We start from the raw sequence: 27,450 nt of genomic DNA, 5'->3' as shown, positions 1-27,450 counted from the left end.
CCTTGTACCCCTCATGCCACAACATGCTCCTGAATGCGTGCCTCCAGCTGCACTATGCGCTCAGCATGTGTCCGTAACTGGATGTCCCGATCAATATCTCTGGTATGAAGCTGGCGAATGTGGGAGTCCTGATCAGATCTATGACTCTCAACTGTCGATAGCTGATCAGTCAGTGTGTGTATCTGTGCTGTGAGAGACTGAATCGCAGCGCCCTGAAGTCTGCAAGTCTCCATGCACTGCAGTCAGGGACCGAAGAAGAGTCTACACTAGGGGAGGAAGGGGCTGAAAGGGAGGGTCGGTGGGGAGAGGTGGGAAGAAGCTGGGTAGGGACTAGGGGAGGGGAAGAAGAGGAGGGAGGAGGCTGGGTAGGGAATAGGGAAGGGGAGGAAGAGGAAGGAAGAGGATGGGTAGGGACTAGGGGAGGGGAGGAAGAGGAAGGAAGAGGATGGGTAGGGACTAGGAGAGGGGAGGAATAAGCAAGGGAAAGGGCTAGGGAGGAATGAACGGGAGCAAGAGGAGGAGGTGAAACTGAAGGAGGGGGAGGAGGAGGATTGAGTAGAGGAGGTGGGTAGGAAAGGGTTGGGATTGAGGCAAGGGAGGTAACCGGAAGTGATGGGGGAGATGGAAGTAAAGGAGATGGGGTCGGAGCCACAGGAGGATTGAGTAAAGTAGGTGGGTAGGAAAGGGTTGGGGTGGAGGCAAGGGAGGTCGTTGGAGGTGGTGGGGAAGGAGATGTTAAGGGTAAAGAAGAACTTGCCTCTTCGGCTCTTGTACTGCTGCCTATGCTTTTATCTTTCTCTACTTTTGCTCCTTGGAGGGCCATGGTGGAGCTCCTTGTTTGTGGCATCTCCTTACTCCTGGAAGTGCTGAATTCTCTACTCAAAACTGCCTCTGAGGGCCATGGTGGAGCTGCTGAATTCTCTGCTCTCAAAACTGCCTCTTTTTGCCCTCAAAACTGCCTCTTTTTGCCCCTTTTTACTCTGTTTTCTGTTTCCTGCACTTTAAGGACACTTGCTGTAGGTCTATTCACACGGGGGGGGGAGGGGGGGGAAGAGGAGTTTAAGACTTTCCTTAAACCCCCTTCCCTTCCAACAGAGGCTTGCGCAGGGAGGGAGTGGGCTTGCGGGGCTGAGGCTTGCGCAGGGAGAGAGAGAGAGAGAGAGAGAGAGAGAGAGAGAGTCATAGTGCAATAACAATGACAAGCAAAAAAAAAAACAAAGGGACAGACGGAGGGAGGGATGTGACAAAGGGAAGAGAGAGGGAGAGAGAGAGAGAGATGTCATAGGGCAATAACAATGACAAGAAAAAATAATTTATTTCAATGGGAATGTGAAGAAAAGGGCCAACTGGCTATGTTTAGCCAAGATACTTTTTGGAAAGTGGGATGCTCTTCTATATAAGAGTGGCAAAGGCTATTGGGTTGGGATTCAGTGTGTTGACACCACTGGAAGGTCTGGTCTAGATAATGAGTCTAAACATTTGCCTTCTACATGGCGGATCACAGGATTCTATGCTGAAGGTTCCTTGTGGATGGTTCTGGCGGTATGGGATGCCAGAGCTGTGGTGGGGACGCCGGAGCTGTGGGCAGTCTTGTGGGACTCTGAGTCTAGCCCACGTCCTCGAAGGGGGGGGGGGGGTTGCTAGCTGATCTCTATTTAGTTTTGCTGATTGTGTTTGGACTGTGTTTAGGGTCAGATCCTAGTGTGGATGTATCAGTTGGTATTAGAGCAGTCCTCAAGTTTTCCGAGGTATGAAGTTCGAATGGTGCCAGGTATGTGGTCAATGTGTTTGTAGAAGCAAGTTGCTGAAGTGTTTGAGGTTTCAACCAGAGCGAATTGTTGAAGCATGATGCTGGGAACTGTTTGCAATAGGTTTTTTATGCAAGAAACCCCACAGGGTGTGGAAACCTGAAAAGGGGGAAAAGGGGGGGGGGGGGGGGGGGGGGGGGGGCAGGGGCGGCACAATCGATTGCGACTGAGTAGAGCAGGGTTTTTAAGTGGGTTGCTTGAAAATAAAGGGCAAGAGCTGTGGTCACACTGCAGTAGTTAAGCGAGGAAAAGGCAGTGATCAGTTTGCTGCCCTCAGAGAACAATTCACTTCCAAGGTGGTGTCTTGCTGTTGTACTTTGGACGGAGTAATGGCCGAGTAATGGCCTAGATCTCCTGCTCTAGCCCTTTATTATCTATGCAACGACATGAGAGATTATTGTTCTGCTGATGGCTCATAGGTCATGGCTGGAGATGTACTCTTGATAAATTTGTAGATTTGAGCATGGAAGCAGCTTTCCATGAAACAGATACTGTGATGTGGGTTTTGAAAATCAAGGGCAAGAGCTATAGTCACACTGCTGTAGTTAAGCATGGAAATAGGAAGGCAGCAAATTGACAGTCCACAGCCGCTCAGAGAAAAATTTGCAGTTCCAAGGTGGTGCCTTGCTGTTGTATTTTGGATGGGGTAATGGCCCAAAAAAGGCCTAGATCTCCTGGAGTAACCCCTTGTTATCTTTCAGCAACATGAGAGATTATTGTTTTGCTGATGGCTCAAAGATCATAGCCGGAGATGTACTCATGATCATTTGTAGATTTGGGCATGGAGGCAGCTTTCCATGGACCATCATGCTAGCTGAGGGGCATGTCCCAAAACTTTCATTGCTCTATGCTGTAAAGAGGGAGGCATGTCCTCTCATCCCGTTATTTAATACTCCGCAGCAGCACATGATTTAGTGGTTATGGAAACTTTAGGGGTATAATGTATGTTGGCTCTTTTGGAGGATTATGGAGGGGAGTGCCATCTGGCATACAAGCAATTATCCTGCATAGGAGGCAGCTTGGAGAAGTGGCTGATGAGTGGCTGTGCATTATATTTAAGAAGAGATTGCATTTTGAAAATGAGCATCTCGACTTGAGCTTCCTTTCCTTGGAGTCTTCTTTTAATACCCTTCATGTAGTAAGTAGGCCTTAGTCTTCGACAATCTGCTCATTAAAAAATGTTTCTTTGCGCTGGGACCTGAAAAGACTCCCCCATCAGAGCCACATTCTATAAGCACTGAGTACCTTTACATTTACCTTTGGTGTTCTACTTTGCTCCCGTATCTGCTCCAATTCAGCATGCTCAGCAAGTCTCGTTGCGGGTGTATAGTCTCTGATTGTATGACCTTTCTCATTTCTACAGTACAAGTGATATCCACAATATATAAACACTTACAGAAGTGCTGATTTGCAGATATTGATCTAGGTTTGCATACAAATATACTTCTCAAAAAGATTAATTTGCAGAATGACTGGATGGTTAAGATGCTCAATAGGCCAAGACACCACGAACATTGTTGATGTGTTTTTTTCTGTGTATGTTGTGTCTTCACATACACTATATTCGTTGCTCTCCAATTCCTTTAAAATCGACTGGAGTACCTATATCAACACCATTAAGGAATAAGGCAATTAATGATAGCATAAAATAGACGATTCGCCCGAGGAAGGATAATTTAACATGACCTAGGATAGCCAGATGAAGTCAATGAATAACAGAATCTTTTGGTGTAAATATGGCTATTTTTACAAGCACAGAATTTTATTACAACTGCATTAATAATTTTGAAAAACCTTTTTTGTACTTATTATTATTATTATTATTACTATTTTGTTTGTTTGTTTTTTTTGTTTTGTTTTTTTCTTGGGGGGGTAGGTTGGGGGGACATCTTGCAAAATTTCAAAAACAAACAAAGGAGGATGATCCAGCCTCAACTCCAAACACCAAAACTTCAAACAAAGAGGACACTTCCCGCATGTACCCCAGCACAGGATCAGAGAGGATGCAAAGGCTCTAGAAAAGGCACTGCCATAGAAAATAAGAACAATAGCGGTGGCCAAGAAGCATAGCTCTCAACTGCTCAGCTCCTGAAAATTCCGATAATACTTCCGGAGGAGAGCAAGCCCCCACCTAAGACATTGTGGGACCCTTCTGGTCATGAGGAGTGAAAGAGTGAAGTGACATCAAAGGGTCGTAGTGGTCGATTGAGCTTATGCCAAACAATTTCAGAGGCTTCTTGCATAGCACACAAGGTACAATAAGCAATACATGAGACAAAAGTCCTCAAGTCGGGGCAAGAAGTGAGCATATTGTGGTGATAGCACAAACCACCAATTTCATAAAGGCCCTTGTCAATTTGGACCGACAAGGCCATTGGCAGTGGGACCAAAGCCGCAGTTCCGAAGGAGAGGAAGAGGTACAGAGTGACGAAGAGCGAATCAAGAACAAAGAAAAGGAGGATGCAAATTCTTCAGAGGCAAGAAGGATGTCTTCCTCAACCACCAATTCATCAGGTCTTGTAACCTCTTCCATTCCTACTGTGGCAATGGTACCAAGTACGGGATCAACTTCACCTTGGTTCTCAACTTTAGTGTTTCAAGTTAATTGCGACTTCCAACCTCGATAGCAACCCCAATGAACTTTGCTCTCTTCATGTTTCCCCCATCCTTGTCCATCCCTACTCCTCTCTTTATGTTTCCCCATCCCCGTTCTTCACTACTCTTGTCTCCACATTTCTCTACCCTATCCTTCCCATCTTGTCTCACATCATCTTGGGCTTCCGCATCCTTATTGGCTCCTCCATCCATGTCTGTATCACGTCTTCTATTACACACCTGAGCTAATTCACTAGACTTGATTATCACGGGCGATGGCACTGGTTATTCCACCCAGCCTTACTCTCATGGATCGCATTTCCAACAGATACGTATTTCGCTTTTTCCTCATGCCTATCCACAAGACCCACAACTCCCTAGATGGTTCCCTCTGCCACATGTCATCATTTTAGCCCTTTTCACTTGGTGCACCATTTACCCCTCTCTTGGGGCACATTAAAATCATTTGCCCCTTGGCATTATTGCACATTTAGGTGCAGCTAATTCACTAGACTTGATTATCACGGGCGATGGCACTGGTTATTCCACCCAGCCTTACTCTCATGGATCGCAATTTCCAACAGATACGTATTTCGCTTTTTCCTCATGCCTATCCACAAGACCCACAACTCCCTAGATGGTTCCCTCTGCCACATGTCATCATTTTAGCCCTTTTCACTTGGTGCACCATTTACCCCTCTCTTGGGGCACATTAAAACCATTTGCCCCTTGGCATTATTGCACATTTAGGTGCACCTAGGCCTTAGCACACGAACCACCTAGTCAATGCCATTTCACCCTCACCTAGGACCTTGGCAGTTACTTCTCTTGACCATTTTATTTACGCACATTAAATATTACAGAAGTCGGTCATCTAAGAGAAAATGCCCACTGATCTTTCCGAGGTCATGCTATCTCGGCTAGAGCATAACATTCCTTCCCTCTTCAAGCATCAGCGTCCTCGATGATGAAATCTTGGAACACTCTCCATAACTGGTATACGGATTCCCAGGTAGCTTCCGATAGAGGCTGACCATGCCATGCAACCAACACCGTGGGTATCTTCCGATTTCGTATTTGCATTGTTCCCCGGTCCAGGATTCTTGTTGGTTTGCGTCTTGCATTATCCTCTATCTCCTGAAACGAAACCACACCTTCGATTAGTGAGTCACCAATATGCAAAAATTTCTTTAAACGAGAAACATGAAACACTGGGTGCACCTTACATCCTGGTGGTAATTCTAATTTATAGGCTACCTTGCCTATTCTTTTTAAAATTAACCACAGCCCACAGTATCGAGGTGATAACTTAGCACACTCTCCTGAAGTCAACGACTTCGAGTGCGAAGGAACTCTGAGAAAAACTTTTTCTCCTTCCTTAAATACTCTTATAGACCGGTTTTCATCCGCATACACCTTGGCTCTATCCATAGCCTGGCAGATGTTAGCTCTCGCAAGTGCTAGCATCTCCCGCATCTGAACCAGAAAGGTCGCGGCACTAGGCACTGAGGTACTCCAACTATAGTTGGATTTGCTGGTCTATAACCATAGTTCAGCTCAAACGGACTGAACCCTGTAGAGGAATGTTTTCTATCATTGTAGGCAAACTCCAACAATGGCAACCACTTGTCCCACGTATGTTGCCTCAATGACACATATGCCCTCAGCATATCCTCTAAAGTTTGATTGACTCTCTCCGTCTGACCATCCGTCTCAGGATGATCCCCACTACTCATTCCCAACTCAGTCCTTAGTGTCTCAAATACCGCTGTCCAAAAATGACCGGTAAATCTGACATCTATGTCTGACACTATGGATCTAGGCAATCCATGCAGACGAAATATATGTCTAATAAACAAATCCGCCACTTGCAGGGCACTAACAGACTCTCTAGTCGGAATGAAGTGAGCCATCTTGGTTAGACGATTAACCACCACAAGGATAGAATCATACCCTCCTTGTGTCGTAGGCAGCCCTACAATAAAGTCCATGGAAATGCTCTCCCACTTACTTAGTGGTATCTCCAAGGGCTATAAAAGTCCGGGTGGCTTCACCCGCTCGGCCTTGCTTACCTGACACGAAAAACACCGTGTCACATATTCATGAATATGCTTTTTCATCTTTGGCCAAAAGAAATCTCGCTTCACGAGATCATATGTCTTCTCGACTCCTGGATGTCCTACACATGGGCTATCATGGCACTGTCAAATGACTCTCTGCCTAAGATCATTCTGACTAGGTACTACTACCTTGCCATTTCTTTTCAGCATACCATCCCTTATGGTATATCTTGCATAAGTTTGGCCTTTTCTGGATGCCAGGTCATCCTTTTCATTTTCCCCAGGTTTTAACACATGAGCTTTAGGCCATAAGCTCTGGACAAACTCGTCTACTTTTTGAGTTTTACTAATCTCGGTCATTAGAGCACTCTCTAATACCGTGAAACTCAGGTTGTGCATAATGCGAGACAACGCATCAGTAACCTTATTATCTTTTCCTCTTCGGTACCGAATCGTCAAATTAAACTCCTGCATGAGCTCTGCCCACCTAGCTTGGCGGCCCCTCAAGTTAGGCTGTTTACTAAAATGCTTCAGAGTATCATGATCCACATCTACATAAAACTCTGAACCATACAAATAATGCCTCCATGTTTTCAAAGCATGGATAACTGCATACAACTCTAATTCATGAGTTGGCCAATTCCTTTGAGAGGGAGAAAGCTTCTTGCTTTCAAAGGCTACTGGCCTTCCCTCTTGAAGGAGAACTGCTCCTACCGCAATGCCACTTGCATCGGTTTCTAGGAACAACGGTTTCTGGGGATCAACTATTTTTAACACCGGTCCTGAGACCACAGCTTGTTTTATGGTGTTAAAACTTTCTTGTTGATTCTGTCTCCAAATAAAAGATACTTTATCTGAGGTCAGATCAGTCAATGGCGATACTATTCCGGAATATCCTTTGATATGCCTTCTATAAAACTGGACAAATCCCAAGAATGATCACAACGTGGTCAGACTCTGAGGGATTGGCCAAGTTAGTATCGCCGCCACTTTCTTCGGATCCATTTCTACCCTCTGTGGAGTAATTACGAATCCTAAATATTCAAGCCTAACCATACATAGTATAGTTTTCTTTTATTTACATAAATTCTGGCTATTATTCAATGCTCTATAATCTATACAGAGGCAAAACGTATCATTCTTTTTCCTCTTTAATATCACTGGCGAAGCAAAAGGTGAGAAACTTGGTTGAATCTGCCCCAACTTGAGGTATTCTTCCAGTTGTCTATGCACCTCTGCCTCTTCGGTAAAACTCATTCTATAGGGCGGCCTATTTACAGGTTCTGCCCCCGGGATCAGTTCAATCTTATGCTGAACTTTCCGCTCTGGAGGTAACCCATAAGGTAGTTCATCCCTAAAACATTCAGAGAACTTCTCTGATATCTCTTTAGCCAACTCGGCCATCTTCCCATCTTGGGTAGCCTCAGTGCTAGTCGATGCATCATCAATCATCTCTACTGATTTTATACACAGACACAGAAACTCTTTCGGAGTCTTCCGAATTTCCATGGCTGAAATCAGTGGTCCTCGAGGTAAATCCTTCTCACCTCGCAAAACATATTCTACCCCGTTCATCTTGAACTGGTAAATATGCTTCTTCCAATCAATGGCTGGGTTTTCTCGAAAATGCCAAGCCATGCCTAGGGCTATATCTATGTGAGCAAGTCTGGTCAATTCAAAGTCCAGCTTCTCAACATAGTCCTGAATTTGAAGTTCCAACTGGGTAACCCTTTGGTCCCATACTTCAGTTGAACTTCCGTCCGCCATCCTGACCGTATAAGCATAGTCAGACGGACTAGTTTTCAACTTGAGCCTCTTAAGAAGCTTTGAATTGATTACATTGTGTGTTGACGCTGAGTCAAACAACACAATCACATCATGACTGGCTACTTGCCCTTTCATTTTAATCAACTCAGGCTCATCGAAAACCGTATACCCCGTTGCTGCGGGCTTAGAAAGGATGTTATCAGGTGCACCGCTTACTAACTTAGTAACAGACACACTTAACAACACAGGTACTAACCTCTGAGAAGGTCCCGCCAATTGCATCTGCATATGTTCCGCATTGGGACTCTCCTGCATTTCCGCGTCGCATTCAGATATTATCATATTAGCCGTGCGACGGTCTTTATTCAGTGGACAATCTTTCCATTGATGTCGTTGAAGGCAGCCGAAGCACAATCCTTCTTTTCTAGCTTTCTCTTTTCGTTCAGGGGTCAACGAGGACTTTGACCAAGCCCGGGCTGCCATTAGAGTTATTTTCCTTTTCACCCCAACGGTGGTACTTGTTTTTGCTGGTCCCTCAACCGGCTTCACCTGCTTGGTTTGGCCACTTGGGTGCGAGACACTTGCCTTTGAAGTCCATTTCCTCTGAAATCCCCCTTTTCTCGGGTACTCATACTGAGTCCCTGCCTGCACAAATCCACTAGATCTGCCTCTGGCATCCTCATAGTTCAGGGCTACTGCAATAGATTCATCTAATGTAGTCACATATTTAGCCCGAACTTCCATTTTAAATTTGTCGTTCAGTCCATAGATATAGTCTTTTAACTGAACCGACATAGGGAGAGAGTCTGTTATTTTCATGACACATTCCCTGAATTTGTCAGTGTACTCTGCCACCGACAGACTCCTCTGACGAAGATTTCTATAAGCATCCCAAGCTCAGGACTCTTCATCAGGTGGAAGAAAGTGTTTCTTAAATTCAGCTTTAAACCCTTCCCAGGTGGTAGGAGCAACTTGATCCTTCTGTTGCTTTATCTACCATCTATCCGCTGCCTCAATAAACAGGTGAGTGGCCTCACGGATTTTCTTTAGATCAGATCTGATTTCACAAATGGCGAAGGCTTCTTTCCACTTGTGGTAACCAAACCTCGATCACATCAGAACTGCGCTCGGTCATCCGACCAGCGTACTTCTCCGGTCTGTAGTTAGCAATATTAGGCACCTTGACCCTTGCACGCTCTGATGAATGTATACTGGGCTCTGGCTCTGTTGGAGCTTTGCCCTTATCAATTCTAGATGGTCTAGCCGACAAGGCTTGCACCATCTCCCTAATCTCATTCTGACCAGCATTCACTTGAAGCTGCTGGTTCATAATTTGCTGTAAAGCATCTTCTAATACCGAAATCCTACCGACCAGAGTAGGTGTTGTGTGATGTGACATTTGTTGTGTAGACCGTGCTCTAGAATCACTAGGATTCACTCTAGAATTTTGTCCCTCTGCCTCCATAGTTTCACAAGGGAAAATAGATTTTTTTTTTTTCCTTCAGATTTCCCTTTTGTTATGCATGAAAAATAAACGACAGCCTCTGCTATACAGAACAAATCGACTGCAACTCAAAATTTGTATAGAGGAGAAAAAAGTGCTCCCTGGAAGCTCCACGCAGACTAAGTATGCGTGTTTCACTCTGAGACAAGCTCGAGGGAAAAAATTGATATTTTGTGTGCCTCTTGCTCCCTTATTTTCCCTGTGTGCAAATCTGTCACGTCAACAGCATTCACTGCCAACTGCGCTCAGAATTAAACTTGTAAACATATGGCTTGCAACTGCGGCTTTGTTCTGGCCCTTCCACTTCGTCACGACAGCTATAATACGCAGGTCATCGCCCCGTCGGTGCTCCACCAGGGAAGTCTAGGCCTGGAATTCGTTGACTGACCAAATCCCAGTAGGCTTAGTTTCCGGCATAACCACTACCCTGCAAGGCCCGTCCGTAGAGGGTGCGCCACGCTATCGCAGCACGTCAGCCAGCCTGCTCTCAGCCACCACGAAGGTTCCCGCACACCGAATTCAACCACCACGGAAGTCTTCGTCACGGCCAATGATCCTTCCATCCATCGCACGTCACGAACAGCCGTATTCCTTCTTCCACGCCTGCTGTCCGCCGTTCGTAGCTTTCGTCACAGCCTTGGATTTTATCTTCTGCCTCACCCTCGCTGTCCGAATTCTGAATCACAGCCAACTGCTCGTCGAACAACGCTCCACCCTGTGTCACCTCTGCGCTCCAAGCCTTTCTTCCGTCACCCAGATCCTCTCTCTTCCCTTGCGCTCTGATACCAAATATTACACACCTGAGCTAATTCACTAGACTTGATTATCACGGGCGATGGCGCTGGTTATTCCACCCAGCCTTACTCTCATGGATCGCAATTTCCAACAGATACGTATTTCGCTTTTTCCTCATGCCTATCCACAAGACCCACAACTCCCTAGATGGTTGCCTCTGCCACATGTCATCATTTTAGCCCTTTTCACTTGGTGCACCATTTACCCCTCTCTTAGGGCACATTAAAACCATTTGCCCCTTGGCATTATTGCACATTTAGGTGCACCTAGGCCTTAGCACATGAACCACCTAGTCAATGCCATTTCACCCTCACCTAGGACCTTGGCAGTTACTTCTCTTGACCATTTTATTTACGCACATTAAATATTACAGAAGTCGGTCATCTAAGAGAAAATGCCCACCGATCTTTCCGAGGTCATGCTATCTCGGCTAGAGCATAACATCTTCCTACTCCCTATGTGAGCCTAAACACTTTTCATGTTCTCAGTAATCATCTCGAACCCCCATCATGTATAGTTTTCGCACCCTTCATGTGTTCTCCGTCAAGGATTGCATTAGTGACACAACACGTCTCCAATATGGCCCTCCTTTTTATCTCAACAATGGCCCCTACATCATCTTCCACCATGTCTTGTGGCCCTTTCTCATCTTTACCAACATCTGGATGAACCATGGTACCTCCTCCCTTGCATGTAAGCCCTATTGGCAGTGGTGCCATTGGACAGCCTTGGCGCTTTCTCATCTTACCAACGTTTGCACAAACCATGGGTATATCCCTTGCATGTACGCCCGGTTGGTGGTGGTGCCATGTCCACAACGGTTCATGATGGTGCATGAATTGAAACTCATTTGCAAACTGCATACGAGCCTTCCTCACCCCTACAAGACTTGTTGGAGGATATCTTGCTCACAATATCTTCATAAAGGATAATAGAACACTCACGCGACTCTACACATCTGACACCAGTATGTGACACCTCGCCATGGTCTTGTAGTGAAGAGAAAAGTCGTAACCGATGATAGACTCTCGAAAATCAAGTAGGGTAGCTGAGAGATCAAAGGTGACCTCCATGGTGCATCCATCAAGGCTGATGAGTGACTTTGCATGAAATCCAGGCAGTGGAATCTCCTACACTAAAGTCGCCATGCATCCCCACTGAAATCCGGGCAGTGGAATCTCCTACAATGAAGTCGCCATGCATCCCCATTGCACCACATACAATAACGCCTTGTGATAAGTCTCTCCAAAGCCTTCTTTGCTCCCATGCAAAGTTTGCATCTTCAACAACCCCTTCAACCTGAAGCTATGGGCAAAGGTAGATGGATTTTGAAGGAAGAGGTTTACCAAAAGGCGGTTGCACAAAACAAAGTGCTTCCTGCAAAAGAGGCAAAGAAAAACAATACCAAAAATGACCCCCCTCAACTAAACAATCAGCTAGTATGCATGCTGTTATGGATAAAATTGTCTAAGGAAAAAGGCATTAATATATGTGTGTGTTTGTATATGTGGCAATAGTATAATAAAATATGGTGTGCATAGGGCCCAGGGTTGAGGTGGCAGAGCATGACCATGTGCCACCCTTCCACGTAAGAGGACCCATAAGGTGTGTTGTACATAATCCATGATAGTAATATTATAAAAAGGTAAGGTGGCATGGCTCCTCCATGTGCCACCTCTCCACCTAGGCTGCATTTAGTGAGTTATGGCTCAAAGTCCATGGGAGAAGTAATATAAAATAGGTGGAGATGGATATTATATTGGGTTATTCCCTCCATATAGGATAGGCCCATGTGAGGGAGGTATAGAAGGTCCAAGAGAGCAAGTTAAATAATGGGGAAAGTAGGATGAGGTGGCAAGATTCCTTGTGCCAACCCTCCACTTGTCCTCCTAGAGGTTTGAACATATTATAAAATTGGGAAGAGACCAAAGGAGTATCATAGACTTGAGATATGGGGCTTGATTTATGTGAAAAATTGAGGCAAAGGGTTGTCGCACACAATTGAGAGTGCGTAACCGCCTAGCCCACATGGGAGACTTTTCCACACACACCATGCATGTGGGAGGATGCATTAATTGGGAGAGACCCCCTCTTTTGGCTATAAAAGGAGGGGGCTATTTCTTGATGAGACACGCTCATTCTTGTAAAGCCACCTAGCTAGTACTTTGATATTTCCCTCTCATCCTTTCTTTCAAATAAAGTATGGTCCTCTTCCCTTGATGTCTCCACCTTTACATTTTTCCTCCTATCATGTACATGCTTCTCTTCCCCCTCTCCCTTTCCCCTTGTGTCATAGTCTCCCTCTTCATTCCCTCCCCTTCTAATTCCTTTTCCCCTCCCATGATAACGTTTCGCCCTCACGATCTCCTCTCCTCTATGGCCCTCGAGCGTCGCCATGCTTAGCCTCTAGTCTCTGGTCTTTATTTCTTTTCCGGCTAATAGAAATGGTGTGGCTACTGGGATCGAAATCTCCACGGCTAGTGGCGAATCTTCTGCTCGTACCGGTCACATCTGCAAAACTGTAGCATCTGTGCTCCTTCTAAGCTACTGTGTGCGCATTCGATTCGCGCGTCTACTGTGTTCACCCGCGCGACAGTTTTTTGGGCTGCTGCGTCTTCTGGTCGCGGACAGTTTTCTCGCTTCGCGCGTCTACTGTGTTCACCTGCGCGACAGTTTTCTGGGCTGCTACATCTTCTGGTTGCGGACAGTTCTTCTGAGTTTCTGCAAAACTGTAACAGCAGATCCCGCACCCCCCTCTCTCTTCTCTTCTTCTCTTTCTCTTTCTCTTTCTCTTCTTCTTCTCCTCTCCTCTCCTCTCTTTTTATTAAAGAGTAGGATTTGAACCCAAGACCTCCCCCTTCACAAAAGGGAGACTTATCATTGGGCCTATAAGTTGGAAGTGATGAAAATGTAATGATTTTTGTTTATATATTGAAATCTCGGAAATTGTAACTCTCTAACCGTGGGGAGTTTGCTCTTGCTGTAAAAAGCAAAAGTACTTCATTTCATGTGCTCTATTCACATCTCCTGCTAGATCGTTGATTCAAAACTTCTCCAAGTTCACTTCACGGATGCACGCCACACGAGGAGGGTGGATATTTATGTCACTTCTCGACGCGTTTAACGATTTGGTGCTTGATCCTCCGCGCCTTACGGCTACCAATGCATGAGATCTCTTCCTTGATCTTCATGTCGACCTTCAACGGCTAATTGTCCAGTACATTGTTCAAGGTGATGACGGGTGGAATGATACACCATGGATGATTCATGGTGAAGAACTACTGATACGCTGGGAGAACTTTGACTTTAATTCTACTCATTGTGCGGTGATCGAACTACTTGCTGCTTCAAAGGTAATTAAAACGGTGTCCTTCATCGAAGGGTGGGATGCTCCCCAAGCTTGGGGGGAGATTTGGTGCATCTGCTTGTTAGTTCCGGTGGATAAGCTCGTCCTGAATGGTTTATTCTCAATCTCACTACAAAGGTTTCTAGGCCTCGGCTATGGTTGGTAATGTTTCGACCAAGGAATCCATTTGTACCTAATCAACCTTTTGTGCCTCATTTCGAGCTTCAAGTTGTAATTCTTTTTTATCTAAAGATAAACTATCAACAAAGGATTGTAAGTTTATTTGGTACTGAACGTTTGGCTCAAGTGTTGAATTCTCCCCACCCTCTCCTTCTACCTATCCTGGACTACCGAGAAACTTGGGATGTTCGAATTTTAGTCTTGGTGTGATGACATCTTGGATCCTTCAATTTGATGGAGCTTACAAACCTTCGGCCAAGGCTGCTGGTGTGGGTGTGAAGCTCACTTCACTGGGTGGTGAGGAGTATTGTTACAGCAAGTCTGCACCTGCATGTACTTGCAATCAAGCTGAGTACTCGGCGCTCATTTTTGGGCTACAAAAGGCACAAGAACATCACGTCAAGCAACTTGAAGTGCAAGGAGATTCTCAACTAGTGTGTGAACAAGTTAGTGGAAGGTGCGGAGCAAAGGCTTCGTTCCACGACATCAACAAGCATTGGAACTTTGCAACCAATTTGAAGAGGTAAAAATTCAGCATATCCCTCGAGCTCAAAATCTAGTTGCTGATTTCTTGGCACGTGAAGCTTGTACTTCAATCACGCATGACGTGAGTGGAAGCACCACCCCAACAAAGCCACAAGCCACGAAGGAGGGTGATCATTTGTAAGGAATGCAAAGGTTGTGGTCATCATGAAACTAAGTGTTGGGCATACTTGATACGAGTTCACCGACTTCGGAAGATCATCAAAAAGGTCCTCAAGGACATTGCTTAAAAGAAGGATGCCAGACCACACACCCCTTGAAGAAATAGCATGGCGACTATGTAAGTACTTTGCTTGGTTGTACATTTCTTTCTAGCATTCTTTCATTTCCATTATGTTTGCCTAGTCTTGTTTTTCTACTTTCCTTTCCATTCCATGTCTTGCATCTTCATGTGGTATCAGAGCAAGGCTAACGTCCAAGAGGTTGAGGTAAGAGGTTGAGGACATTGAAGCCTCTCTCCCTCATTCCCCTTGGAGGGCTGCCTTCTCTATTCCATGTTTGAGCTCCACTCCTTCTCCACCCAAGCCTCACCAACAGTGGCAACTCAGCTCAGCTCCAATGGTTCGTGGCAGCTCCCTGCTCAGCTCATAGGCACCACTCTTTTGCCTACTGCCCAGCAAGCAGCAAACAGCTCGCCATTCAGCCCACAGCAAGCAGCAAACAGCCCGCTATTCTGCTCGCTATTCTGCCCGCTATTCTACTCGTCTCTCTGCCCGCCATTCTGCCATTCTGCCCGCTTCTTTGCCCGCCATTCTCTACTCTTTTTTCTGCCCTCTTTTCTCCCCGCTCAGTTTACCACTGCCCGCAGCAAGCAGCCCGCTCCTAGGCGCCACATCTTTACCACTACGCCAGCTGCCCGTCAAAGGGACACACTGCAGCTCTCTCTACTCACATTCCCAGCTCATCAACAATGGGCTCACTATCGACAAGTTCCTTGCTTGTGGAAAAATTTATGGGAGAAGGATTCCCCACATGGCAAATGAAGGTCCAACACTTCTCATGAAGGAGAATGTTTGGGATTCCATTGAAGATGATGAAGATCCTGCTACAATGGAACCTCCAATGCGCAAGATTTGGAAGCAACACAACTCGAGAGCCATCGCAATCATTGGCCTTTGCCTAGATGATTCTTTGATTCATCACATCAACTTCAGGTCAACGGCCAACAAGATTTGGGCATGCCTTGAAAATATATTTGGTAACAAAATCACAAACTCCAAGGTTCTTTTAAAAATGCAATTTTATAAGTTGAAAATGGAAGAGTGTGATACCTTGAGTGCACATATAGCAAAAATTCAGTCTTTAGTTCAACAACTCTCCAACTTGAAGTGTTCCCCGGATGACGAGGACAAATGGCTATCCTCATGACAAGTATGGAAGGGATCTCTCGCTTTGAGGATGCCCTTGATGTACTTCGAATTGCATTGACTATATTCGAAGACATGGTGTCTCTTCTTCTTGAAAAGGATCGCCGCAACAAAGAATCTCCATCCTACTCATCGGATACTACATAGGCTCTTGCCTCCACCAACAAATGGAGACTTAGGCCATTGCCTCCACCAGCACGAGGAAAGACATTCAAGCCGTTCAAGTGCACATATTGCAACAAGCTCGGTCATACAGAGGATAGGTGCTACCAGAAGCTTGCCCAACAACAATCTAAGGATCATGCCAGTTGGGTGGCATCCGCCACTAGCGATGATGCAGACGAAGATGACCATCGACATTTCTATGTTATGCTCACTAGCCTCTGAGCCATGCTCACTTGTCTCTAAGATTGTGTGGTAACCATGTCTAGTTCTAGACCGGCATGCACAGGTTTGATGACCATCATTATCATGACTTTGGTTCCATTCCTGTAGTCCCTCACCTTTCCTCCATGGGGGGGTGTTAGGAAATGGAGTCAATTTGAGTGACTTTTAGTGTGTTTCTATTGAGTTCTAGAGTAGTATATACTACTTTATATCCTAGAGTACCACGTGCCACTATGGGACTTATCCCATATACACTTGACATTTAGAGTGTGAGTGTGCCTATCCTATAAAGGCATTGTACTTTCTCATGTCAAATCATCAAGCCTCAAGCCTTTCTTGATCATGTAAGTACTTTGCTTGGTTGTACATTTCTTTCTAGCATTCTTTCATTTCCATTATGTTTGCCTAGTCTTGCTTTTCTACTTTCCTTTCCATTCCATGTCTTGCATCTTCAGAGAGCATATGTTTCCTTAAGGCAAAGCTCTTGGAACAAGCCATTGCCATGATGATAAAAAGCACTCACCCACAGGGATGAGCCCTTTCGAACAAAAATTATGGATTTAGACTAGCTAATCCAACTATAGCGGGAATTCCACAAAAGATACCTAACCTAGTGCCATGGGATTATACAATCCAAATGCAGAGTATATTGGAAATGGCTGAATCAAACATCCTCCAAGCTATGGATAGAGTCCTTCTCTCGACCCCTCTTCCCTACTTCTATCAACAACCCTCGTCCCTCACCTCCCCCTCTCCTTCACCCTCTCCCACTCCCCCTCTCCCCCTCTTTCACTCACCACCCCCTGCTGTCGTACCACCTCACATATACACTCCTCCCTCTCCGCCCAATTTTCTTCACTCGCTCCTTGTCCCTCCCCCCGCCCCCCAACTTCTACCGTAACCCTCTCTCCCTGCTCTCTTTCAACCTCCTGGCCCCGCCGCCATACGCCCCCTTCTTCCTCTCAGCCCCCGCTCCTGTTGCCGTACACCCACCCTGCTCTCTCACTCGGCCCCCCCGCTACCGTACCTCAGTCCCCCTCTCTTCCACTGAAACCCCCCCTTGTTGTAGTACCCCCCACCCTAGCTGATCTCACAGTCCCCCTTCTCTTTCACTCAAATCCCCCCTACTGTTGTACCCCCTCATCGTGCCCCCCGCCCCCTCTTCCTTTCTCTCCTTCACTCAAAACTCCCTTGTTTCCGTACACAAAACAACATCCCCCCCTCTCCCTCTCAGCCACTCCTTTCTGCCGTACCCCCTCCCTCTTTCATGCGGCCCCCTCCTGCCATTGCCATACCCCCTCAAACACACACCCCTCAAATCACTTCTTCACTCCCTAGCCTGTGTGTGTGTGTCTCTCTCTCTCTCTTTGTGTGTGTGTGTGTCTCTCTCTTTTTGGCAGACTTCCTACAACCCTGGTCCATTACTCTTTATTTTTGTATTGGGTCAGATATTGGGCTTTTTGGACCATATGGCAGGATCACAACATGAGATATTTTGGGAATCCGTTCTTGCAATCTTATGAATATTTCAGACTCCCCTATGGCAATCTATCTACGATGCTTGCCATCAAGGAGATCTTCCTTAGTCATGCCTGGAAATAGTTTCTCTTTGCTTTTGATTTCCTGTTGAGGCTCTCTGTTTTTTTGAGACCCTCATGTAAATTTTGCTGATAATATAATCATGGATTTACCAAAAAAAAAGAGTGTGTGTGTGTGTGTGTGTGTGTGTGTCTCTCTCTCTCTCTCTCTCTCTCTCTCTCTCTCTCATCTGTACCTCTCCCCACGTCCATACAACCATTAGCAACACCGCACAACTCTTTCTCTCCCGTATAGCTCTCCATACCGTACAACTGCTCCCATATAGTCAGTCCGTACCTTCATCGTACCTCTCCCGATACCACATCCCGTCCCCCGTCAACAGCTCTTCGTACCTCTCGTTCGTACCTAGTCCTAGTCCTCCCATCCGCACCTCCCCCCCATCCATACAGCCATTAGCAGCAACCCATACAGATCATCAGTAGTACAGCCCGTACTTCTCCGACCGTGCCTCTCGCTCTATACCCGTTAGAAGCAACCAAACTAACCCTAACCCCGAGTTGGGCTAAACCCCCAACCCAACTCGAGGGGTTAGGTTAAGCTAGGGGGTTCAACAGACAGCCAACTATGGATTGGCCTACCCTCTCCTCCAAGTCCCCCTCAACTCCCTCAACTCCTTCAACATCCATTAGCACTCGGTACTCTACAGTTGTAGCCATCACACCCTCTCCATATGCATGGAATTACCAACAAGAAGGATCAAAACGACCCATCCTCGGGCAACGGGTTTAGATTTTTTATCTGCAGCACGCAGTGAGAGAGCTACGATTGGAACTGGTAGAAGTAAAGGCCTGACTTCACATTCTGGAAGGGCCTGGTAAGCAGGAAGTAATTGATGAGGCTGTAAAATATTGTAAGGATTCCCCCCCTACCCTGCAGCTAGTCTCTACAGTCAAAGATCTTGTTCACACTGAAGTACAAACTGCTAAGAAGGAAGTGACTGTGGAAGTGGACAACAAAGCAAGTACGTCTGATATTCAAGCAGAGATTAAAGAACACGAAGCTAGATGTGATAATGTGCTGAAGATTAGAATAGGGGGACTCCCAGAAGATTGGTACAAAGAGGAGGACACATATAGTGAAATATTGACAAAGATCAAAACAAGATTGCCCAACATTGATTGGATGGATGATGATGACCAGGATGATGACGACTCTAGGCCAGCTTCTATTTTGCACTATAAAGGTCATGCAATCCTTACACGGAAGTCAAAAGATATGCGGATCAAGCTTCTTTGACAATCTTACAAGTTGAAGGGCACCAAAGTATGGATAGCAGAGGAGCTTACACAAGCTCAACTCAAGATTAAGGCAACTGAATTAGCTAAAGTCAGGGCTGCCAGAAAGGATGGAAAATGGGCAGTTTACTGTGAAGGCGTAGCACTAATCAAAGAGTTTAAATCAAAACCAAAAGACTCTTCGTCTTAAACTGATGTATGGCTGTTTACTCTTCTAGACTATCATGTAGGTACTCTAAATAATTTGGGTTGCTTTTTGCACTCCTTGGGAGCTGCCATGTGCCCTCCCTAAAGTAGATGTACTAGAGGGTTTCTTTCTGTCCCATAGACCTTTTGGTCTCCAATGGACGTTAATAGACTTTCTTTCTTTCTTTCTTTCTTTCTCCCTCAGCCTCCACTCCTACTGCCACACATCCCCCTGCCCTCTCTCTTTCAGTCACTTCCCTGCTGCCGTACCCCGTCAACACAAACCCCTCTCCTCCCTCTTAGGCCCTTTCTTTCACACACGCCCATCCCCCCCTTGCTCCACACACACACATGCACACACCTTGCTCTATGTTACTCCCCCTGTGCTCGTAACACTTGGCTGCTTCATATATAGCAAGGGATTTCTCATTTGGGAAGTGGCCCTAAGCTTTTGATGAATCCCTAGAGGGCAGACATCATAATACTTGGGATGTTGGTTGGGTACGTCTCAGCTGGCAAGCGACGACAGCCCTAGAGAGTGTCCCAAAGGTTTTGTACTACAGCTCAACATAGCTCTCTCTTAGCTCTCATGGTAAACCAAACCATGTTGGCTACGTCTTGATACATTGCATCATGTTAATATAATAGTGCAAAGAAGGTGGCATATAAGCACACAAATTACAGTGAGCAAACACAAGTGAGAAGAGAATTACACTTCAGCTTTCATCAGCAAAAACTTATACTGCAATTCTTAATAATAAGTACAAAGTACACATTTCCATGGTCTAAAACGTAATGATAGCTTATTACTCACAGATAAATCATTCTCATGGCATATAGAAAAGGAGCAGAGTACTTAAGTCAAGGATGTGTTCTTTGCTACGAAAGCACATTTGTGAAATGTCTTCCCCTAGACACAAGTCGTTACATGTTGTACTTCATATCTCTCCCAAGAACTATCATCTACACAAATACAAGAGTATACGTTGCAAATATGGTTGTCACCATAAAAGTCATCAGGATTAAACAAAGAATAATTTTGTATTGCTACTTCATATGGAGGGGGACCATAATCTGTGTTTTCATCTGCCTTTGAGTGAGGAATGTCTCCTTCTATTCTTCCTATACTACAACTATCTTTCAAACTTTTGCATGGACCAAAAGGGCCTTGTCTAAATAACAAAGTGCTACCTGCAATTCTGAAAAGTACCTGGACAATGGCAAGAAAAGTTTCCACATACAACAGGCCAAACTGTGGTACCTGATGGGAATGATGTCTTATAGCAGCACTAAATTCCCACATATGTCTGATGTCATCATTGCAGAAGTACATCATCTATGCATGCTTTGCTCTTGACTGATCTCACTCTGTCAGCAAACATGATGCAAGAGACCCTACAATCTACTGCTTGTCATACTTTCTACCCTTGGTCCAATGTCAACATCCCACTCAGCTTGTTGCTCCTCTATTTTTTAGAGCCCACAAAATCTCATGAATAGCCCTCCATCAACAGTGTTCCTATGGTTCCCTCATTTCCTTGGTAGCTAGGAACCTCTTCTTGTGATTAGCAAATGTTGGTTGCTTACAAAAATGTTTCAAAGCATCATGATCGACTCGAGATAAAACTCTGAACCATATCTTGGTGACCTATCATATGAGACAAAGGAGCACTAGCAATTTTATATATATATATATATATATATATATGTATGTATGTATGTATGTATGTATGTATGTATACCATGAATCTTGACTTTCATGCATTGCTTTGTCACATGATAATTGCACTTGGTTGTGGAATCATGCCATTTTGCATATTCTTACTGTTGTTATACTCAAGGTCATAACCCCCACCTACCACATTAATACCGGGGACTTGCTGCACGAAAGTATATCCTACAAAAGTGCCTTGCCTAATGGTCAGAATTAACTTATATGAGCTCGTAAAGCATGATTTCTTTTGGCCAAAAATGCAAAAGCATATTTATGAATATGTCCCATGATGCTTTCATGTCATGTAAGGTAGAACGGATGGAGGCACTTGGCCTTTTACAGCCACTGGAAATACTATCAAGTATATGGGAGAGCATTTCCATGGACTTTTGTAGTTGACTTGCCACACACAGAAGGAGAGGATGATTCTATCCTTGTGGTGGTTGACTGTCTTACCAAGATGGTTCACTTCATTCCGACTAGAGAGTCAGTGCCCTGCAAGTACTAGATTTTTTGTATGCATGGATTACCAAAATCCATAATATCTGGTAGAGACACAAAATTTATAGTCAGTTTTGGACTGTAGTATTTGATGCACTGAGGACTAAGTTGGGAATAAGTGGTGTGGATCATCCTGAAATGGATGGTCAGACGGAAAGAGTCAACCAAAATCTAGAAGATGCACTGAGGGCATATGTTTCCTTAAGGAAAAGTGCTAGGAACAAGTGGTTTCCATTATTAAAAGTTGCCTATAATGAAAGAAAGCATGAATATTCACAAGAATGAGCCCTTTCGAACTAAACTATGAACTTCATTGGGATCCCGCTGAGTGGTAGGTGATGATAGCAAACAACCACTCAAAAAGTCTTCCTTTCTTTTTACTTCAAAGTGAGTAATGCCAAAAAACTTCGGAATACTGCCAAAGATTGCAAGCCTTCTAGAGCTGACCATTGGGAGAGCTTTCAAATCAACTTGGAGATACAAAGATCATTTTCAAGGAGGCTCAAAGAATCCCTCAAGAATAGAAAATTCACTCTCTTCTTCTTGCTTTCTGTCTATGGAGAGATTGCAATAAATCATTGGAGTAGTATTTTCAGAGCTGTGATCCCTCTCTTCCATGGTGCTTGTCAACCTATGAGTCTATGGTGTATAGTTCTGCCAACTTCATGCCATCCCTATCTCTCAGTATTGACCTAGATATGCATCAGCAGACACTTACTAAGGATATTGTAGAGATCAACAATGCTTGGCACATATGGAGATTTAGATGCACATAGGCTATTGATGGCACCGAGGGCCACCCAACTCATACAATGGCCAGTATCTAGATAGAACATGTACACAACTTATTGGCTATTTGTTGGAGGATGCAAGGATTTTCTAGGTCTACTTTGGCCGCAAGGACAATTTGTTTTCAAAGTGGAAGGGTTGTCCTTTCTTTTCGGAGAATTGGATGTAGAAGTTCATGTCATGGGTTTGCAAACAAGAGAAAAATCATATTATGGCATAACATATGTACTGTAGACAATGGCCTCCCCTCTGTACCAAAGTCGTACCACGAGAAATTCTTTCCTCTTGCATTCTAGGCTCATATAGGTGCAATGAGAACAATAGCCGCTCTCAATCGACAGGATTCTTTGACGTCTTGCATACAGAGGGTCATATATAGGTATCTTCATGGCACAATAAAGTAATCTGGACATTATTCTTTATGATGTTTTATGGCATCTAGGAAAGTTGACCTGGGTCTATATGAGTTCATATCTTAGGCACCATATTGACACTTCTAAGATAAGCCTCTTTCCACCTCTACCTAAGACTTGGTGTACTAAACAAAGCCCAATGTTCAGGTACCATGGTGTACAATTTTAGATGTGTAAGAATGTGATTCTCTCTTGGATTTCAATGTATTTGCTTTGAATTACAAAAATGTACTGGTTGCGGGCTTTGACTAATATCAAAAGAAATCATTGTCCACAATGCACTTGAACAAAGAAGAGACACAACTATACTAAAGAAAAACTGAGGCCTAAGAAGCTGCATTGCTATTATGGCAGCTACCTCATCAGCAATAGTCTGGCTTCTTAAGACCTCAGACTCGCTTAGGATCAATCTAAGTATTGTAACCTTGTCGGATGAATGGGAAAGAAGAATCTGTCCCAGCTGCCTTTAGACATTCATGTGTATGGAGCATTGAAGGTGAAGGTCCATCGTGAAATGTGATGGAGGAATATTTACACGTATGGTGCTTCCAATTTGCAGATAGACGCAGGACACTTTGTTTGCATGTGCAATTGGATGCCATGAGTAGGGTGCAAGAGTATGCACACTTGCACCTATTTGATGCGGTCCACCAACAGATAGTGGATTGTAGCCTACCCATGGGAGCAAGCAAGTGCCTAAAGGTAGTGGGCTTTCTGTTGTACAAGTCCCGTGCTCACTAGCACCTTCACTCAATCAGGCAATTTTTCATGTAGAACACCTTATCGTGATAGCATTTTGAAGCTAGAGCTTGGGGATGACCTAATCCCTGAAAGGCAGATCATTTACAACATGTGAGTTGCAGAGCTAAATAACTCTCCATATATCATTTTGGTTAATGATGTCTTTGGAAAATAAGTATGGGTGATTTCCTTACAGACTTCCTATATTGACAATTTTGTGCCGCAAATCGAAGAAGGGAGGGGTGCGTTGAGGATGGTTGTCAGCAAGGTTTTACGCATTTTCAGTATATAATATCCTATATACCAAAGAAAATGAGATTGTTGTGGATTTATTGTCTATGATAGGTTGTCAAGTTGTCTCGCCTTCACTGCTAGTATGAGAAATAGCATCCTGTGGCCTTTGAGAAAGAGAGACCATAGCAATGGTCTTTTGAAGCCCTTCTCTACGTGCTTTTAACATCTTGAACCCTTCTGCACATTTCTGATGAATCATTGTAATATGGAGGCAATGAGAGAATTGTTAAACACTTGTTTTCCACAAAGCAACTCTAACCTCAAGTATGCAACTTGACAGATGCAAATCATATGGAAGAAGATTGCTAGTCTTTTGAGTACTAATGTTCCTTCCTCCTTCATGACCTGGCGTTCAGTGGATTGGTTGTCTCTTTCGGGGCCTCGGGTCTTTTATGAGAGGCATCCATCTTCTTGGTCTCTTTCAGTTCCACACCATTAAGTAGAGTCATGCTCTTGGGATGCTCTTCCTATCTTTCCTTACAGACCTGTACATGTCGCGGAGGATAGTTTTTGGGAGATTCTGGCGAGCATTCCAGTGTGGCACACTTTGGAGATCCAAATGCACTGAGGCTTTAGATGGCTCCCAGATCCACCCTTCACACACATTGGCTAGTATTTGGGCATACTGTACACACTTTGGCGTCCATCTCAGTGAGCATGCAGGGGTCATCCCAGGCGGCTGCCAGGAGGACAGTTTTCTTTAGGGAGTGGACTCTAGAGTGGCTCCCCGCTCGGAGTCCACCACAAGGTTGAGGTGGCACTTTTGCATCAACCTGCATTTCTATCTCCCTTTTGGTGAGCATGGTTTTTGCCCACTTGTGACTTAAGGGTATTTGAACTTTCTCAATTGGAAGTTTTGGACAATCATTAGTTTCTGCCAGTCATTTTGTCCAATGAAGACTGCATCTGTTGTCGTTGCCTCGTGTAAATGTTTATGTAAAGGGAAATTTCAAGTAAATACGTTCGTCATTATACTTCTAGGTACATAAGCAATAGGCTAGAATGGCTCAAAGACCTCACTGTCACTGTGATACTGGAGCTGCAGCAGCAGCTGCATAATGGACTGCAGTTGTGGCGATGGAGCTGCAGCTGCGACAATAGGACTGCGGAACTGCCATTGTGGGAGCGTAGCTACAGCTGAAATTTGGAGCTATGAGTGTGGCAATGGAGCCTCTTGCTGTTTGGAATTGTGGAGTATAGTTGCGACTCTTTGAATCTCAGTTGTGGCTTGTGAAGCTGCAGTTGCAACTTGGAATTAAACTTGGAGCTGCAGCCACGACCGTGACCATGACTTGTAGGGTGTTTCTGGAAGTGACCATGCAACTTTCAGATCCAAACCATAGCTGGGGTACAGAGTTACAAAGTGGAGGTGTGATCTTGATAGTGGAGCTTTTTTTTTTCCAATGGAAAAACTTCTATCAAGTATGAAAGAAAACCTAAGAGTGAAGCTAATGGCTGAAATATATCATGCAAGGCATGAGAAACCATACTCTAATCCTCTACAAGATACCATCCATCCTCTATGAAAGAGCACAATTATTTAAGAAATAATTTACACCATTTGTAGTAAATTATTGGGAATGCACCAGAACTTTGAGAGCTGCTAGGGACCATATGGCTGAATTGGTTGTGGATAGGGATTGTGGTATCTTCTTCATTTTTCATAGAAGACAAGATGGCATTACGAGCTAGCGAAGTCATTCTCAATGGATATGGGAAATGTCATTTTTCAAACCTTCCATGCCATAAAACATTTATGAAATGAGCTTGCAAAATAAAAATGGGCTAAGAAGCATATTGAAAGGAACCAAAGAATGCAGATCTCCAACTTGCACATCTACCAAAGTCTAGTTTCAAACAAACTAGTATTTATCCATATTCAAACAAGGATTGGATGAATGTGCAATACCTGTTTTGCTTTTATTCTTTCAGAAGGCTTTATCCCAGATCCATCCAGTCGCTAAATCATGTCAATTGACAAAAATAAGATGTGTCAGGAATCTCACAGACAACGACAATTGTATTATTAGCTGTCTACCACGTTTATTGGACTTCAGTTTGCCAAGACAATTTTTTTCATCCACCTTAAAACAGTGTGTGGTTCTGTCTGTGGTACACAATTCATACTCATATGGACACAATGTATAGATAAATAAATGCAATCCAATGTATAAACAGTGTGTGATTCTGTCTGTGGTACACAATTCTCTCTCCTATGGACACAATTACAGACAAACGAATGCATTCCAAACCCATGCTAGAAACAAGCATGTTTCTTTATAAGTCCACCAGGTTTCTCGAGACTAGACAATTAACAAAATGCACTCTGCTAGACACTGATATATAAAAATTTTCAATGGCACTTCTGGATTACGAAGTTGCCAAAATCTCAGATAGCTGGTAGTTTTTCATTACACTTGTTGGAACTTGTATACTCGGTAAGGTGGTGTAGACCAGCTACGACTTGTTAGAGTGAATGGAGAAATTACTCTTTCAGCAAGTGTCAGTTTTTAAATTCATCTCTAACTCAAAATCATTAAAAGACCTTCTCATGGAAATAAAAGAGGGAAGCATGCTTTTCCTTGTAGCAGTAGTATCAAGGTTTGCATTGTCAAACTTTGCTTGCAAGATAGACAGTTACAGCTCAAAGGATGTGTAAACCGTGTCTGCAAATGTGCACTTTACTGCTCCAAGTCTTTGCCTTTGTTCTGTACATCCATGAGCTCCCTGAAGTGACACTCACGAAGCTGGAAGATCTCTAGCAATTTATGTTCCAAGTATGCAAGCTGACTTTTCAAGTCAGCCATGTGATGCTCAACCAGTGCCGTCTCGGTAAGGAATGCAGAGTTTGCTCCTGCAATTTCGACAACACCTCCTGCAATTCAGCCTGTTACTCCTGCCAGTATATTTCCAAGTCATCTTTCTCATGGTCCCATACACGCCTCCGGCTGTCCATTTATTGCTGTAGCAATCAATTCTGATTTCCATCCCTCTTTCTTTTCTTGTAACTGATGTGATGAAGCAGACACTTGTTATATCTCTTTGGTTATGTCTCATAAACCTTTGGCCCCAATGGTCTAGTGAGGATGCATGGAGTCCCTAACAGGACAAGGGTCAGAGTTATGGTGGACAACAGTGCCCCCCATAACTTTTCAAACAACTTTCCAATTAAGAAGCCTAAGTTACCTGAAAGTCCCAGCACACGTAAGTATGGAGTCTTGTTCTAAAGACCAAGAGAACAGTGTTTGGAACACTATGGTTAGTAATGTAAGTTTGGAGATTTAAGGGTATAAAGATACTCTTGATTTTTAAATTATGGACCTTAACAAGACTAACTTAGTCCTGGGAAGAGAATGGCTCTATGACTTTGCAGAGGATCTATTTGAATTACTCGATTACTTTTCAGAAGATGGGCAATTGCCTTCAGGTTACCAAAAAGCTCCTGCTGTGTTAATGATCTTGATGAAGATTATGCTTAGAAAGTATCTGACAAGTTTGTAGTAGTCCTGAATGATATTATTATCTTCAATAAGATAGAAGAGAATAGAGAAGATGAAGTCACACCAAAAAACCAAAACATAGGCAATGAAACCACCAAAGGATTAAAGGAGCTCGCAAAGATAGCA

The 27,450-nt window shown here is 44.3% G+C and overlaps 1 protein-coding gene across 4 annotated transcripts in view; it reads right to left on the bottom strand.

The window, feature by feature from the left end:
• The window catches only part of LOC147886403 (uncharacterized), an 83,661-nt gene that overhangs the window by 39,472 nt on the left and 16,739 nt on the right, over positions 1-27,450 (bottom strand). For 2 of the 4 annotated variants that reach the window (XM_087395846.1, XM_087395843.1), the window contains exons 7-9: positions 25,734-25,784; positions 3,322-3,410; positions 3,060-3,165 (exon numbers count right to left, since the gene is read on the bottom strand). In XM_087395846.1, coding sequence (XP_087251972.1) covers positions 3,060-3,165; positions 3,322-3,410; positions 25,734-25,784 — 246 coding nt within the window. The remainder of the gene's footprint in view (positions 1-3,059; positions 3,166-3,321; positions 3,411-25,733; positions 25,785-27,450) is intronic. The other 2 variants (XM_087395844.1, XM_087395845.1) reach the window with 2 other exon arrangements.

This window comes from Dipteris shenzhenensis, chromosome 24 (genome assembly GCF_047967505.1).
Source record: "Dipteris shenzhenensis isolate YYH24624 ecotype China chromosome 24, Dip_SZ_1.0, whole genome shotgun sequence".
Lineage (NCBI taxonomy): Eukaryota > Viridiplantae > Streptophyta > Polypodiopsida > Gleicheniales > Dipteridaceae > Dipteris > Dipteris shenzhenensis.
This window is presented reverse-complemented; position numbering and strand designations above follow the sequence as displayed.